Raw genomic sequence first — 17,914 nt, forward strand, 5'->3', positions numbered from 1 at the left:
AGCTGGAGTGCTCTGGGCTTGCCACGGCCTCGTGGAAGCTCAGCAGTGCTGGCTGTGGGAATGGCTGAGGGCCCACGTGGTGTTTGGGAGCTGCAGGTGATGCTGCACCCCGAGCAGATGTGGCCTCATGGCCTTTACAGGTGACTGAGACCAGGCAATGTGCACTGATCTGCAGGATGAAGAATAAGGACCGTGGGGCCGGCATCTTCCCCACGCTAAGTGAAGGGGCAGCATGAATGCCTGCTCAGATGTTCCTGCCAAAATGAAGACTAAACAGAGCCTTTCTCCATCAGAACCCTGCCTGGAGACACCAGTTCAGGTCCCTTTGGATCCTTCCTCCATCTACTGAGGCATTCTCCAGGAAGACAGCTCAAATGGGATTGACTGGGGATGCCATGAGGACACTTGGTTGATCTCCAGATTTTCTTCTGATTGAAATTCTTTGGCAAACACAGCCTGAGTTTGCAGGTAACACCAGAGTGACCGAACTACGTATTCTCAGTCAGCCAGAGCCTGACTCTGCTATAAAGCCTTGTGAGAAGTCTATGGTCACAGAAAGAGGAGGTAATAAAAGTTCCAGCTCTTGACTCTGGTCTCATGCTTTAATGACACCCTCTGATCCACAGGCTGCGACTTATCCTGGAGGAGGTCAGGCACTGCTGCTCAGCACCAAGGGCTGGTCACTCCCTGGGTGCTGTGGCGTGGGGGCTGCAGGGGATCAGCAGGTTTGGCTCTGCCCAACTTCCAGCGCCAGGGGAACAGGAAGAGCTCAGGGAAGGGGATCCCAAGGAGCTCAGGGAAGGGATCCCAAGGTGTTCAGGGAAGGGGATCCCAAGGAGCTCAGGGAAGGGGATCCTGGAGCTTGCTCTTCTCTGTAGTCCAGGTGAGGCCACCTAGGTGCTGAAGGAGGTTTCCCCATGGGCTTTTGGAGTTACAGGTGCTTGCAAAGCTGTGAATTTCCTCGGGAACAACACCAGACTCAGATCTTTACAACGTCAGATCAGCTAACCTGTTGTTTTTTCACTGATCTGGCTACAAATTTGGATGACGCTGGAGCGTTGGCCTTAAGCGGGAGCGGCCCACCCCAGGAGGCTCCGCTGGCCCCGGCTGGAAGCAGGTGGCTGCCAAGAACCCCCGGGATCCCGGTGTTTGCAGACGCGGCGGGCTGGGGGCACCCCGGGCTGGGCAGCAGCACCTCCTGCCTCCCGCGGCCCTGCGACGCCCCAGCTCAGCCCGCGGTGGGCTCCCGGCCTCACGGGCTGTGCCTGGCCGAGAGGAGCCCAAGGCTGCCCGGAGGCCCCCGTTCCCCCGGGGACCTCTCTCCGAGCAGGGAGCGGGAGCGGGGCTGGGACACCCGGGCCCCGCCGGGGCCCTCCCGCCCGCCCCGCCGCGCCGGCTGAGGAGCGAGCGCTTCGCGCTGAGCCCTTCTGGGCCCCGCCGCGGCCCGTAGGCGCCGCTGCCCCGGAAGCGGACGGGGCGCTGGGACATTCAAACGGAGCGGAGCGGCCTCGGCGCCGGTGAGCGGGGCGGGGGGCGGGAGCGGGGTCGGGACAGGGACCAGGACTGGGCAGGGGAGGGGGGGGGGGACAGCGGAGCCCGGCCCGGCTGCGCTCAGCCCCGGTGAGCCCGGTGGCAGTGCCGCCGCCCCCCGGCCCCGCGGTTCGCTGTCCCGTCCGGCCGCTCCGGGCCCGGCAGGAGCGCGCTGGCGGCGCGGGCCGCGCTCCCGAGGGACCGGGGACGCGTGGCAGGAGAGGCGGCGGGCGAGGGTGCCGAGGGTTCTGTGCTGCTGGAGCTGGAGCGTTGGTCGGGGAGTTGGACACCTCGGGGGGCGTGTGATGGTGGCCAGTGGTGATCCCCCGAACCAGCCGGGGGACAATAACAGGGGCGGCTTTCAAACCGGGCCCGGCTCAGCGAGGGTCCTCCCTCTGTGCGTCCATCCTGGCATTTCACTCGTCCTCATCACCGTGCCTAGGCAGGGGGGATATACCTGTACCCACCCCTGCCTTCCCTCTGCTCTCTTGCGAATATTTCAATTCCTGGTGGCCCGCAGAAGAGTGATAATGAAACTGTAATGCACAAGAGCTTGTATCTTACAGTGCTGCAGTTGCTGACTGCTAACGTGGTTAAAGTTATAGAAAATATAGTGAAGGCAAGCTGTGAATGTTTGTTCTTTACTGATAAATAAAAATGACAAATTCCTGTCTCCCGGAACAAACCATTGTTTGGAGAGTAGTCTCACAGGCTTTTATAAATGTTATCTGCTTCTGTTGCATTGGCAACAGGAGAAGGTGACATTCAAAAAAGCTGGTGTAGGCCTACCCGTGTGTGTTTGGTAATAGCTTGGTAGCAGGTCAGTCTATTAGAAGAGTTTAGCAATTGGCCAGCACCAATGGAAAATCTTAGGAACAAGAATCACAAACCACATAAAGAATTTTTCCTATTTGTTCAGGGATTTTTAATTTTTGCTTTGCATTGTGAAGCCTGCTCACATCCGTGCCCAGTTCCCGAAGTAAATCCCGGTGCAATGCGCGCTGTTTCCCAAAGGGCTGGAGTGGGCACACCAGGAGGAGCTGGCTCTGCAGCCCTTGGGCCCTGCTGGGCAATGTCCTATTCCCAGGCAGGGTGGGCATGGAGGACACTGCCTGGGTGCTCGTCCTCTGTGCAACAACAGTGAAAGGGAGAAGAGGGCTGAGTAAGGGCAAAGAAAAATTCCAAGCCTGGTGGGAGTAGGGAAGCGAATATAAATTTCACTTTTGCTGATCTCTGTATTCTGTCCTGCCAAACATGCTCATGCTAAGGGGAGAGGGAGTATCCTTTATTTAAACTTAGGACCAGTGCCCCATGGTTCTGGGATAGCAGAGATGACAGTGAGCCCTGAAATTTTTCATGTACCAGCTGGGGTGAAAGTCAGCTGTTCAGCTTCAGACTTGTCCAGAAGTGAAAACCAGGCATTTTTATGAAAACATGCATAAGCCAGCAGTTGCACGGGCTCCATTATCAAGAAATTCTTATATTCGTCTTTGATTTTACATACAGCAAAAATCATTGCTATGTTCTGTCTATACCTGTAATTTACCTCAAAGTAGCTGAGCATAATTTAATAGATTGTTTTGCTTCAAAAGCTTAAAAGCTAAAGCACCTGAAAAAGGATTGAAAGATGCTTGATCTGCTTAAGTTTCATACTCATGCAGCAAAGGTGGAGATGTGACACCATCTACAGAAACTGGTGCTGGATGGAGCTGCAGGCAGTGTGTCTCAGTCAATAAGAATTAGGAACTCTTGCAAGATAATTATTGTTTTACTTCAGGAAGTTCATGGCTAAAAAGACAAGCTGAAATGGGTAGTCTTGGTGTTTGAAGAAACTGTCCTGTACGATGGAGAAGTGTCAGTCATTGTGGGAGGGAGGTGACAGGCAGTGTTTGCTTTTGACAGCAACAGTGAAGAGTTTCAGTAAGGATGCAGTTATTTTTGAGGACTCCAGGCTGGACATGACAAGATTTTCCTTCTGATCACCACTAAACTGATGCTTCTGGTCAGTCTGTCAGCTGCTGCTTTAATTTTCCTGACTTTTTCAAAGGCAAGGAAGAGCAGATTAAAGGAATCGTGTGTATATGGGATGGGACAAAATCCCTGTTTTATGTGGTGTGAGCAGGTACAGCTTATGGGCTGTGGTCACTCATAGGTTATGGACAGGGGTTTGGTGCAGGGCAGATGTTGTGTACATTGTGGACCTCCTTTCTCACACTGGAATGATTTACAAACCCAGAATTCCTTCTCAGCAAAAATATTATACTTTTGTGTCATTGGGTGTGATCAATTCTTCAACACTTTGTTTCAGGAAAATAAACCTTTTTTCCTCTGTATATGTTTATAACTCTCAGAAGTTTGGGCCTTTCACTGCACTATGGATCAGCTGGGGCATGTGAGAAGTGCAGCTTCTGCCCAGGGTGCCAAGGAGGGACTGAGCAAGGCTGCTGCCTCCCAGAAGAGTGCCTATGCCAGGCTCATGCAAAAGCACCACAGCGGCCGCTTCCAGTCCTACCTGAACCACATTGCACAGAAGATGCAGCTGGAAGAAGGCTTCTCCAATGACCCCAGCTTGGATCTGGACCTGCCTCTGAGGAGAGGCCTGGTGAAGGATAATCCAGTCAGGAATGGGATAAACATGCACAGCTATTCACCAGTCAGAACATCTCACCTGGAACAGCCCTTGCCTGGGTTTGAGAACGATAAACCCCAAAGTGCTCTGAACAGATGTTCTCTTAAAAAAAATGCCATTGTTAGTCCAGGGGGAGACTTGGAGGTGGAGGAAGACTATTATGTGTATCAGCGTGGAGCTGCATCTGGCCTGTTAAATGTGAATGACAACCATGGTGGGAGAGCATCAAACAGCCTGAGACACCGAGGGGCTCTGCAGAAATCTTCTGGCTCTGATGAGAGGGAGGAGGAGGACATGTGGAGGAAGAAACACAAGAAACGAGGCAGATATCCTGCCAACACTGATACAGCAGCTGGACACTTGTTGACTGAACAGTTTGGTGAGGATGTGCTGGCAGTGAATGCCAGAAAAAGCAGTCACTTGTCTCCAGGTCAAACCCAAGGTGAGTTCACTCTGATGAATTGTTTGGTCCATTTGCTATAATTACAGTGGAATTGAATGCAATGTGTTAGTCATGAATGAGTTAACAGGAGCCAGTCCTGCTCTGTCCAAGTTAGTCAGCCCTTGGTTACCTGTGGGTGGCTTTGTCCTGGTTTACATGTAAGCCATGTGGCATGTGCAAATGCCTTCATGTGGAGCCAACTCAGTGCTGGCAGGACCTAATTCCCTGGCCTAAACTCTGTGACTGTGGCTGTGCTGCTTCCAGGATCAGCTCAGGTCTAGAAGAGCCCAATTTCTGTGGTGTAGAGTCCAAATTAATAAGACCACTGGAACTGAGTTGACTCAGGGCACAGTCATGCTTTTCTTTGCATTGCTTCTTTGAATCTGGAGTGCTGGTTTGCTTTTGGTCCAGGTAAATCCAGTACTCAGGGGCTAAGATGTCTGTATAATAGCCAATTCCTGATAGAAAGTGTTGACTCCAGGAAATTTTGCCGTTAGTAAGAAAAAGACCACATTTTGCAGTACTGAAGTGAATGTGCCTCTTAAATATGATGTTCAAGGCAAAAAGCCTACTTAGGGACATAAGTAAAATTTTTATTAAAAGAACCTCAGAACACAGCATGAACAAGGAACCAAAACCAGACACTTTAAATTTCATTTCTGATTGTAATGGTTTAAAACTTTCTCTGAATGTTATTTATGCTGAAATACTTTGAAAGCCTGATCTTATGCACTACTACTGAAAGAACTCATAAATGTCACCATGTTAAGTTCTCTGTAACAAGTACAAGAGAGATGGATTTCTCAGCTGGGTAAGATCAGCCTGAGGCCTATCACAACTCTTAAACTGAAAATTAAATAACTATTTAGCTAAATTAGTCTTAAAAACTAAGCCCTAAGACTCAAGAGGGGGAGGTAATATGCTTTTTCTGGGTTATTTTTGAGATTATGGCGATACATAATGTGCTAAAGTTGGTAAACTTCCATGACTGATCACAGATAGAGATTTAATGCAGATTTTGGTAAAATTTGTTGATGAGCTTGATTTTTGGGAGGGATTTTTTTTACATGGTTCATTGTAACACTATTTGTTGTGCTAGCCTGTCATAATAGACTTCACTTCCTTCAGCTTTTGAAGCGTAGGAAGAGCAAATGACAGATGAAGAGTCTCAAAGGCATACAGTTTATATCCAGGAAAATTACAGGTGCCTACATGGATAAAGTAAAAATAGCCTGGCTTTCAAAAGCAAACACCCCCAGTGACCTCCTGCTCCGGTTGGAAGTGGGGTTGCACAACCCCTTTAAAAACTGGTTGTTTGTTTAGTGTAAACACCTAAAGCAGAAAATGTTGACCCTTGTGTTTGACTTCCCAGGTGGAAAACTCACACTGTGGGAAAGATTATTGGAAAGTTATTTGCTCAGCAGTGACACCTTTCCTCTGCTTCCCCCTGCATGCCTCCCCAGCCACCCTCCTGTGTAGCTGCAACTGGTTACTCTCCAGAAAGCAGGGATGTGAAAACAGTTTCTTGGGGAGGAAAGAAATAGGAAAAAATAAATACATCACTTGTTTCAGAGAAATGTCTTTTCTCCTGTTCAGTCTGAGTGTATTTTAGGACTCTTGTTTAAGTGAAGATTTTGCAGTAGGCAAGTGCTTAGGTATAAGAACTCACACATCACAGTATCAGATTAATATTTGCTCACTTCAAAGCTTGTATTTCTGTCTTGATGCTGATATAAGTCATATTATTTTGCATAGGCAGGTGTCTGGTTGATCAGTTTAAATCAAGGCTTGTGAAGCTGTGATGGCAAGAATTGCTTCTGCCATGAGAGCAAGGCGTATCATCTTTTCAGGAGTGACATTTCCTCGCAAATTAGCTCTCTTCAGACTGTTGTCGGCTTTCCAAAAGGCTCTTTGAGCTAATCTCAAAGGCAAGCATCTCTCTTTATACCATTTCATTTCATTGTCCTCTTCTTAACAGCTCTTCAGCTCAGGCTTAGCCATGGGTTGCAATGACAGAGGTAATAGTGAAGGCAGATATAGTGATTAGTGAAAACCCTGTGAGTGCCTTGGGCCAGCAGAGTGGTTTATGGAGCCCCAAGTAGGTATCTCTGAGCCCTGGAGCTCAGTTCTGCTGATGTGTTCCTGTCTGAAGTTCCATATAGAAACTACTTTTCCTCGCTATTGCAGGCTTTGCAGTTGAGAGAGCTGACTGTGAACACAGCTTTGTTGTCTCTTGTGTGAAACATGACATAGTCATGAGACTGCAGGTTGGATTCCCTCTGTGGCATCAGCACTCTTGGATTTGGGAAAGCAAAGCTGTAGATAGAGGAATCCCACAGTTGCTCCCTTCTGTGCAGTTTTAACCTCTGCAAGGAGAATCACCATAAAACCTCCTGCTCTCAGGTTTCTTCCCCAAAAAAAACTCAGTAAACCAGAAAATAATCCTAAAACATCACTTTAAATTGTGATGCTTAGAGTTTTAAATCTAATACAATTTTCCTCCTGGTATTTTCCCTTAAATCTCCAACGCTCTAGATTCCTTGGATGCTAAAATTTGGTTTAAAACTTCCTTAACAGAAAATTATCAAGTCCCTTGGGTTGTTTTCTGGCTTTGATCAAAGGCTCTTAGGGTTTTTCCATTTCAATCCATGGTTAGTAATCACAATCTTCTTTCAGTCTGACTGATATTGTTGTCATAAAAGGGCTTAAAACCTACTTTTTCTTGAGGACAGAAGTGCTGACTCTTTCTGCAGCATCTGTCTGTCACATGCTGGGAGTGGAGATTTGCATGGCTGCTATGGGAACTTCAAGATTTGTGATGCTTTGCTTTGTCAATAAGTAGTTTAGAACAAGCGCTGTGTTTTATTTGGAACAGCAAGATTTCAGTTGCATTTTGAGGACATGCCCTTGCTAGCCTGTTTTTTGAGGGAGAATTGCTGTTTGATAGCACATTCCCAGGTCTGCTGGAAAGCCTAGAAATCAGACATCTTCAGGAAAGGAACTGTCCTCCAAATGTGGAATACCATCTCCCAGCCATGCTTGATTTCAGAGGATCTTGGGAGCTGGAGTACCTGGGAATGAGGTGGCTTTGTTGATGTTGAAACTTGGGTGGAGCAGGATGCTGGTCAAGGCTGATTGTTCTGAAATAGGTTCAGATTTTGCAGAGCTGGATATATTGTCTCAGTCTGTATCTGCAGACAGCTTCCTTGGGGAGAGCATTGTCAGCTTCCCTAGGTATCCTCCTGAGGCTCCTCTAACTAAAAACTTCATAGGTTTATGATGTGATGGAGGTATCTTGCCCATCTGTTAGGGTCAGCATGCCCCCTGAGTACAAGCAGCCAATTCCTGGGTAACAACATGAAACAGTGGAAGATTTCCACGGCCCTTTCTGATTTATCATCTGTCTGACACTTGGCATTTATTTGCCCAGCCTGTGGTACTTAACCAACTTGGGCAGCTTCCATGGAGGAGTGGTGCTGGCAAGCAGGCTGGGGTTTAGCATCAGAGCTTTAAAAGCAATTGTTGCTGTTGGATGGTGGTGTTGTGCTTGTGGCTGCAATCCTGACATTTAAAAGCTTCAGGATAGGTAAAGGAAATATCCTGGATTGGCTTTCCCATGTGTTTGATGGGCACAGCTGCTCAAGAAAATCAGCATTAATAAGATGGCAAAATCTCAGGTATTTTGTCTTCCCATGGTAGCTGCAGTATAATTGTGTGTTAGCCTTTTTTTCTCTGGGGGGACTTTGGAGGAAGAACCACAGCTTCTGCTTTTCCTTTCTTGTAATGCTAATTTGGGATAATGATCCTTTTTAGTGGTCCAATTCTTGTGTGGTGAAGTTCAGTTCTCAAGAATGCTGTTATCTCCCTATCTGGCACCAGTAAACATGAGCCAGCAATCTACTAAAGGCCATGGAATCAGCTTAATAAATGGAGAATGTTGGTTGCTGTGGAAATCTTTAAAATGTAGCTAATCTTGCCAGGTTCAATGTAACGTTCCTTAGATGACGTTAATCATAGTAATAAGATATGGGAGAGAAGGGAAGACTGGATTTACTGTATGGCCCCATCTGAGAAATGAAAAATATGAAAAATACATGAAAAGTAGAATGCTCCTTTCTCTAATGGTTTAGCAACGTCATCACAAACATAAATTTCTCTTGCCTTTGATAGAAAAAAATGTTGCATTCCTGAATCTTGTGCAACTAATGTTTTTGGCAAACATCAGCTATAGTATGTGAGTTAATATCTGATGTATCCTCTCTTGGGGAGATGAGATCTTATCCTTGCAGGGACTCTGTTTTTTATATGTGATCTAATAACTGTCTTCCATGCCCTTTACCAGAGCTCTGAGCACACCATGCTGCAGCTTTGCTGCTGTGCTTTGGCAGCAAAGCTCTCACCTCCGTGAATGAAGGAGCTTCCTTCGCCTAGTAGTGTTTAGGTGAAAGTGTTCCTCAGTGAACGTACTTCTTGCTGTTAACCTGCTATTTTTTTTAAACTTTTTTTTTTCTACTCACTAGCCACCATTATGTAATGCAGGTAACTATGCCTGTCAGTGTAGTGTTGATCCTAGGAAAATAATAGGCTCATAGAAGAACTGAATTGATTTTTAATTCATTTCAAATCTTCTCTTTTGTGTGACTTGTCATCAATTTATTTAACAAAGGTCCTGTTGAGCTCTTCAGTGTCAGTTACTTATGAGATTAGGGTTTTGATGCCAAAGGTGTGAATATGTTAGTGTGTGAACTTAATTAAATCATAGCGCATGTGCAATGGTTTAAAACCTGTTTAGTCAAACTAATTAAATACAGCAATAAATTTAGAATTGTTAGCATTAGCAACAGGTGTGTCTGGTTCTTGCAGTGTCATGTCCTGACCCTGTGCTGTTTAATGCGTCTGTCAATCATCAGGAAGAAAATATATAAGTAGGATTGAAAAGGGTTTTTTTGATGACTGGCTGAGTATTGAATAATGGGTGTACTTACTGGCAGCCATCTGGATCACTTGGTGGACTGGGAGCAGGCAAAACGAAATCCATTTATTGGATTGCCAGCACAGAGCCATGATAGCAGTGTGAGGAACCTGGTGTGGGAAGCAACAGCTTGGAAAAAAGTTTTGAGCACTTGATGGATTAATCAGCTGAACATCCTCCGCCGGTGAAATGTGGCCAAAAGGGTAATGTATGAGCATGGGAATTGGAAGATGGAGTATGGACTCTGTGACTTTGGCAAGGCAGCAGCAGCTTCTGGAGTGTTGTATCCTGTGGTGATGCCCTCAGTTTGAGGTGGATGGTGATGAATTGATGAATACTCAGAGGACAGCCATAGGAAAGATGAAAATGCTGCGATCATGAGTGAGTGATTGGAGGAACCCTGCTTTAGTTATCACAGAGATGCTTGGGGGAGGGTAGTTTTCAGTAAATTGCCTACATGGGGAACAGATGTTCAATAATAAGCTACTCAGTTGAGCAGATTATGATATCATGCATTTGAGGCTAAACAAATCCAGGCTTGAAATACAGCACAATTTAGCAGTGAGGGTGAATGACCATTGGAACAGTTTTACCAAGGCTTGCGGTATGCGGGTTGTCACCAGCATGTTTAGAAGCCCTGATAACAATTCCACCCCTGAAAAATGCTGTCATTCAAACGGGAGTTAATTTGTAAAAGCCCTCTGTCCTCTGCTATCCATGAGGTCAGTCAGGCCATGCACCTCAGTCAGGTCTGGCCTGGTTTTCAGGTAATGTCCAAGTGTCTCCTTCACCATGGATGTCCAGGTAGATTGGCCAGGTTCTTTGCAGCTGAATTCAGTGGCTCTTGTGGTTCCTCTCTAGCCTGTGGCTGCTGTGGACTTTCTCTGCTGCCTTCCTCTCCAACTCTGTTCCTACCTCTCCTGTCCCAAATGCTGTTGCCCATCTTTTGCCCTCCCAGCCCAATCCCCTGCTCACCAGCACCATGAAATGCTGTGAGCTGCATGTCCTGAACTCCCTCTTGTGGGGAAAGCCAAGCTACAGAGAATTGAGACTTGGCTGGGGCAGGGTGGAAAACAAAGCGTTGTGATCTATTGCATAAAATAATGTCTTCTGTGAAAAAAAAAAATAAAAATTCCAGGGTGCTGAAGGAAAATGTCAACACTAGCAGCTGCAGCCCACAGATGTATGTATGGGGCATGTCCTGCCTTGGAGAATATTCCAGGCTCTCTGCAAATAAAAGCCAGCGGCCAAAATGTGGTTTTGTTCAGTTTGTATGTTTTTAGGCATTTTCCCCCACACTGCTAGGGATTGTGATTTATTTACTTACTGCACTGAATGGATAGTATGGGGAATGGTTCATCAGCAGAAGAACACATTCAGCAGCGCCTTGGGTTACCTCAGGATATGTAGGAATCTGAAGGGAGTTCTTTGATTTCTTCAGCTGTTCATGTCTTCTAGTATGTTAGCACCTCCTGTCAGGTATTTTGCTTTTCAAAGCCTCTTAGCTGCTTCTGATCTTTGAGCAACTTGCTTCTCTCAAACTACTGAAGCCCAGAAAAATCAAAGACAGAACTTCCACAATATTATGTTTTTAAAGTGTTTTCCTTGAAGTCTTGAAGAAGCTGTTTCACAGCATAGTTGCTGGATAAAACAAAGAGCAAAAGGCATTGTGGAATAGGTTTAGGGAAGATGGAAAGATGAGGGGGAGTGGAAGCAGCCCTGACCCACATCCCAAGGCAGGAGTGAAAGCCTGGAGGAGTGCGGTCATCAGGCGGAGTAGGTAGTGAGGAGGTCAGGAGCAGGGTGGAGCAGGTTCACAGAGAGTCCTGAAAACCAGAAGAGATGTACCCCCTCCCTGACAACACCACTGCGCCGCTGCACGCAGCTGGAGCACAGGAACTATTTTGATAAACTTTTAGTCTATTGCTACTAAATGAATTTCGTCACCAGCCCTTCGTTCAGAGCCTGGAATGGTATCCTTGGCTCCTGCACTCCTGTAGTACTCCTAAAACACAAACCCTGCTGAGGAACTGAATAAAACTGCAATTACTGTCAGAGTTACTGAAGTCAAAAGCCTGCAAGCATGAGGATGCTTGGAAGTGTTCTGGAAGTGGAAGCATGGTGTCGTGAGCACATGATCTTGGCCATCAGGAGCAGTTTCCACAGCATTGTTTTCAGCAGCAGAAAGAATCCATTGTGCATTTTTCTTCATTTCAGTTTTTCAAAGCCTAGGTCCTTTCTGAAAGCCAAAGTCAGCAAGAACATTTTCCCTAGTTCCATATTGAAATCTGGGGACATGCAGCACAAGAGTTCTTAAAAGTATGTGCAGCTTATAGCAAAAGAGCATGTGCCTTCCACCATATGTATCCTTCCTACCTCATTTTCATGAGTTTGGAAATCATCATGTCTCTACTCCTGACTTTCCTTAATATCCGTGGACATGCCACTTTTTTGCTACCTTCATTCCTATGTCAGAGTGTTTCTTCCTCAGTATTTCTTTCTAAGAATGCTGGATATCTGAATCTTTTTTGATCAGCTGCAGTGGCACAGTCACTTCCAAAGGCAGCTCATGGCCCTAAGAACTCCCTCACAAACCATGACAGCCTGTGTTTCCCCACCTGGAGTCACTGACTGGGGGATAGGCTGCCTGTCTGTGGCCAGCTTGTTCCCCATGTGGTAAGAATTCCCTTTCTTCTTTTTTTGTTGGACGTTCAACCCTTCTGTGCAGATTTGGGCAGACTTTCTGCCAAAGCTGTTTGGAGAATCACCTTCTCCAAAGAGGCAGGGTGAGAGAGCTCTTTGGGTTGGTTCCTGGATGGCTGCACCCGTGGCTCACAGTGTGCTGGTGCACAAACGCAGCCATGCCTGTGGACAGCCTGCTGGCTGGCTCAGGCAGAGCCGTGTTATGTTGTAGAGAGTTGCTGGTAACCAGTTGAGCTTTTCTAGTCCTTTGAATTACTGCTGAACTAATTTTAGAGCTGTGTGGACGGGCCTTCACTTCACACGATGTCTTCTCATTTTACATTGATTTGTCTTCACGGTGGAAAGTTAAATTTAGATTTATGCTGTGGCTGGACCCTGGTGGCCTATCATAATGGGTCAATTAGTGAGGCTGGGGGGCCTGGGAGCTACTTCTGACAGCTGGATTTCAAGACAGCATCAACTCAGTTCAGGACATTTGCATAGAATTTGCATTTTGGCTGAGCCCGTGCATGTAAATATAGGTTTGCATTGTCTCTCTTCTTTGAATGACTGTTTAATTAACTTTAAACTTAATTATGCAATCTGCCATCTGCCTAAATCCCTACAGTGCTGTTATATTACCATTCTTTTCTAGTTCCACCAAGATATTCCCTTTCCTGGAAGTTTTCCCTCCTTTTCAATTATAAGAGAATTTCAAATTGTTCGCTTCCTTGGCTACTTTTGAGGAGGACTCAGAGCAACATTGTAGGAACTCTTAGCTTTAATCATGATCAAGCTGCAGCTGATCATGGTCTGGCTTGGACCATGCAGAAGAATGTGCTGCAGAACCTCCAGTTTAAGATTCTTTGAATTTACATTTCATGAGAGAAGAAGGATCTTCTTTTAGTTGCTTGTGATAAGGAGAATGTACTCTCAGATTTTCTCTTGGACTCCAGATTGAGCATCTGAAATATTGCCTACCATGTTTATCTCCTGCAGGTCTCTGTTGCAATGAAACATCACTGAACTGATATCACCAAGTGTTGCCTTTCCACTCCTACATCCCTAATGAATTCTTTCCCATGACATCCTCATTTGTCTTATTGCTTTGTCTTTAATCTTGAGCCATCTACTTTATTTAAGCTCTTGGCTTCAAGATACTGTAAAATTCATGGAGGTGGTTCTGTTCCAAGGCTGTCTAAGAAATCTGAACTCTTTTACTTCATGTTTAGAGAAATGTGGAAGCTCAACTGTTCCTAACATAGGTTGAAGCAGAGCTGTGCTTTCAGTGAGTGTGGTGGGTGGGGTTTGGTCCCGCATGTGTATTACTGAGGCTCTAGCACAGAGATTGATTCCAAGGAGCAGAACTCCTTCCCTGAGCAGCTATACCAACAGCTGTCTTTGTGTTTTTCCTTTTAAAACTAAATAGAACAAAAAAGGATTTGGCTGTTACCATTAGTTGGGCATTTAATCTCTCAAATCCGCAAAATATTTTGCAAAACATAAATAGCTTGTTACTTCTGGCCTGCCTGTGACCAGTGTTTTTGTTGACATAACTCACATTTGAGATCAATTCAATGGTGTTTGTTGGTTTTGCCTGTTGTTTTTGCTTGTGTGTGGTAATTTGATCCCGGATATTGTAGTAGTCATTTGAGTGCTTGGAGATTTTTGACTTCATCACTTCTATAATATGGCATCTACTGAGTGTCTCTGGTGCATTAAAATTCAAAACAATCTAACAAACACATTTTGGCTTTTAAATTTTGAGAGGGAATTATTCTAGAAGCTTCTTTGAGCTACAGAAAATGTCAAATAGCTTTGAAATTGCCTGCTTAGGTATATGAAAGGGGCAGATACAGGGATCCTAGCAAAACCACCCTGATGTTAATGCAGTTTGTACTGGCAAAGCATCTTCTGCTGGCAGAGTTTATTTGCCTTTGGAGAATGAGAGGGGCAGTTGCCTGGTACAACAGTGCCAACAGTAGGGCTGTGCCTATCCAGAGCTCCCAGCCAGGAGCTGTGTCCCCCCAGCTCATCAAAGCTGTGCAGAGACAGATTCACAAAAATACCTGAGATGAGTTGTTCAGGGTTTGTGGATTTTTTAATGTCCCAGATGTCTTTCCAAAACAAGGCAGAGTTTGTGTTGGCTGAACTTTGGTATTGAGACTATTAATACACCCTGTTACACATCAGCATCCATAGTGCCTCATAAAGTTGCAGATAGAACTTCCTGGCAGCTCTTGGAGAGTATTCATTTGCTAAAAGACCAAATTTGATGGTTTCTAAATTTGCTTTGTCAGCTCTGCCAGGAGTCAAGGGCCAACTTGAATTGACAGATCTGTGAGGTGATGCCTTGGGCTGCCGTGTGGTTGGACACATAATTCATTAAATCTCTAGTAAGGATGAGCAGGGACATTTAGCTTTCTTGCAGGGACATTTATTTAGCTTTCTTGCTGTGTTTAACCTAGTCTGACTTAAAAGGGAGTGTGGGACTAACCACAGGCTGGTATCAGGGTAGTTCTTGTTGTCTTTGGTTGGTTAATTTCTGCTTTTGTGGCTAGGGCAGTGTTGGGTGATCCTTCTTCTCGTAGCTGCCATGTCTTCAAGATCGTGGGTGTGTCCTTATCATGTCTTACTAAGTGCACAGCTGGGTTGTCTTGAAGAATTACTTGGAAGTTTTGAAGGAAATTGGTTTCAGTCATTGAAATGAGTCAGCAATGAAATGGAACATTGTAGAAATATGGACAAATATTTAGGAACTTTGTGTTAAGAGTGTCTCATTAACTGATAACAAATTGTTCTATTGCATGTTACCAGTTCTGAGGGTATGCTTCTGTTTCTTCTCATACTTCTGCTAACTGGAAAACAGGGTTTTCCAAAGATTCCTTGCCATATCTAGACCATGATCTAATGCTGGGAAGCCGTGGAAAATCCTTTTAGCAATAGCAGAGTTAGGGTACGTGTTGCTGTCCAGTCATGGACTGATAAAAGTAAATAGCAGATGCAAGTATTTTGTATTGGAAAAGTTTGTAACAATATTGTTCTGTCCAATGCTTTCAACATAAATTACTTTTTTTTTTTTAATGTAAAAGGAACCATTACATGCTGAGTTAGTGTCTGGGGGGGGTCAGACATGCAGAGGTGTTACCAGCACTGCTGTGGTACTTTCACAGTCCTGCCCGCCCCAGGGAGCTGCCTAACTATTGTAGGTATCTACATAAATAATATAGATGGAAAGCTGGAAGTTTGGAGGTGAAAATGTGTGGTGAAAGTGTAGATGCCCTTTGGTAAGAGAGGGAGAAACTATACCAAGATCTCCTTATCTTGAAATGCACTTGGATCTCTCAAGGAAAACTGGTTTTTGCTGGATCCTGGATGGGAGTTGTCATGGATGTGCCGATGAAGATTCAGCAATACTTTCCTGCTCTGCTGGTAGTAATCAAGAAGATTGTCAGGTGTGAGAGGGCAGTTAGAATGTTTTATTTTTGGGAAATAAAATTGAGGGTCTTGATTCTTTCTTATGTAAAGCAATATGCAAATTTTAATATAAAATTAAAGACGTTCTAGCCTTGCTAACTTCATGTTTAGTTGAGCATTTTAGTTGATTTAGTTGACCATCTAGTTGATCAACTGACTAATAGATGTAAATTTAATTAAATGCAGTACTTTTCAAAAGCTAAACTCTAGAGTGATTTTGTATAAATTATGTACAAATAAGCTGATTTAAAACATCTAGCCTCCTCTCTTACTGTAAGCCAGATCAATTATTCTGGGAAGCTGCCTGCATGCATTTTTTCACCCCAAATAAGAAAAGATTAATAGGTACTTAGGTTTAAAGACCAAAATGTGCCATTGTGTGATGTCATTGTTGTGATGGAGATGAAGTGAGGTGGTTTGGATTTCAGATGAAGCTCCAGTGCTGTCCTTCCATCAGAGCTCAACCAACCCCTGCATCCTTTCAGCTTCTTTTCCTGGTGTCCATGATGAGAATAAATGTGAGTGACTTATTGTGAACTGTCCTGAAAGCCTGTGATTGCACCCACTTTTCTTTCATGCTCTTTTGCTGTGGAGATGGGAGTTGTGTGTTTCTGCTTCCCACAGGTGCTTCCCTTTGGCTAGTTTGAAGGGTTTCCCTGTTCCCGGGGTGGCACTGCTGGTCATATTTAGGTGTCCCTCTGTCACCCTTGTAGAGAGCCTCCATGCCTGGTGCAGGTGTTGGGATTTTTTAGCCCAAATCTCCCTCTGGAGTACTTCAAGTCAACCACCTTTCCTCAAATTATTAAAACTTTGTCATATCGCCTGAGAATGGCAGAATATCTAGAAATCCCAGGCAAGTGTTGGCTGCATCCACTGGGTACATCTCTGCATCATCTCTGCACCCAAATAAAAACCCAAACGTGTTGCATTTTTGCATGTTGTGAATATTTACATGTTGTGCGCTGGAATTGCTCTGTGTTCAGGCCTGAGTGGTTCTGCACAGCAGATGTGTTTGGTGCTCTGTGGTTGCTTCAAGTCTCCTGTTAGGATGGCTCAGCCAACTTCAGCTCTGCACTTTAGTCTTCCTTCCACTGAAATAATTTTAATTTTTTTCTTGTATTCATTGCTTAATAGTTTATTTAGTGTTTGGTTATTTTAATGCTTATATAGGGTATAACCATGGAATAGGGTATAACCCAGGAATAGGGTTTAACCATGTTTGTGATAGATTTTTCAGAAAGAATAGTCTCAATATGTCCTATGCTGTAGAGTAGTCAAGTTACAGTTTGCTTTGTGGGATGATGTCTGTTTATGCATCAGAATATTAATGCTGGGCAGTGGGGGCAGCAGGAAAGCCCATCTTGAGAGGTATTTTTAACTTCCAGTTTTAAGGGACAGGTGCATTGCAGAAACAAATACTGACTCCAGTTGAAACAGATGGTGACCTGTAGGAAGGTCTCTTTCTTTTAAAAGAAGAAATACAAGAGATTACCGTCATGCAGAATTTGATGTGTTCCAGTTGAATGCTAATTGTGACAGTTGCCTGTGGCTTTGTAACAGGGGTGGCTTTGTTTAGCCATAAATGTCATGGCCAAGGGGGTCTAATACTATCCAAAGTGGCTGTGTGTAAACTACCATGCAGGAAAGCCTTGTTGAAGCAGTTTGTAGTTTTGAGTGAATTTTATCTCTGAGTTTTGTTTTTGAGTTTGAGCAAATGAAAAATCCCACCACAGAGCAAGCCCAAGGTTAAAGTGCTGAAAATGTGCAGATGCCTTTCTGCATGTCTACCTTTTATCACACAAAGATGCTTCTCCACCCTTTGCTGTTGCTGTACGTTATTTTTGACTGTAGGGGCCCCAAATTTTTTTAACCATTGGACAAGCCAAGTGCTGGACAACTTTTCTCTGCAGTGCCTAATTCTGGTCTTAGCTTGCTGCCCATTTCATGAGATATTTTTTTTGCTTTCCTCCTCTGCATTGTAGTATTATGCTCTCTTTTTTTTTTTTTTCAGCTCCTTCTTAATTATATGTTAAGATTTAGCCTCCTTTTTATCCCAGGCTCTTTAATTCATAGTAGTATTTTCTGTGACTTGCTGTCATAGAAACGAGGGCTTTAGGGGACCTTACGAGCTCGTGTAATCCTTTTCACTACCTCAAGGAAAAAACTACTCTTCTTAGACCAA

At 44.8% G+C, this 17,914-nt stretch overlaps 1 protein-coding gene across 2 annotated transcripts in view; it reads left to right on the plus strand.

Moving 5' to 3' along the window:
- The first annotated feature begins 1,487 nt into the window (after positions 1–1,487).
- DIS3L2 (DIS3 like 3'-5' exoribonuclease 2) overlaps positions 1,488–17,914 on the plus strand; it is a 180,281-nt gene continuing 163,854 nt past the window's right edge. For both annotated transcript variants that reach the window (XR_014616419.1, XM_084212427.1), the window contains exons 1-2: positions 1,488–1,517; positions 3,882–4,601. Coding sequence is in view for 1 of the 2 variants with exons in the window: in XM_084212427.1 (XP_084068553.1) it covers positions 3,905–4,601 (697 nt within the window). In the remaining variant the exon portion in view is untranslated. The remainder of the gene's footprint in view (positions 1,518–3,881; positions 4,602–17,914) is intronic.

The sequence above is a fragment of the Fringilla coelebs genome (genome assembly GCF_963513975.1).
Source record: "Fringilla coelebs genome assembly, chromosome: 10".
In the NCBI taxonomy this organism is placed as follows: Eukaryota; Metazoa; Chordata; class Aves; order Passeriformes; family Fringillidae; genus Fringilla; species Fringilla coelebs.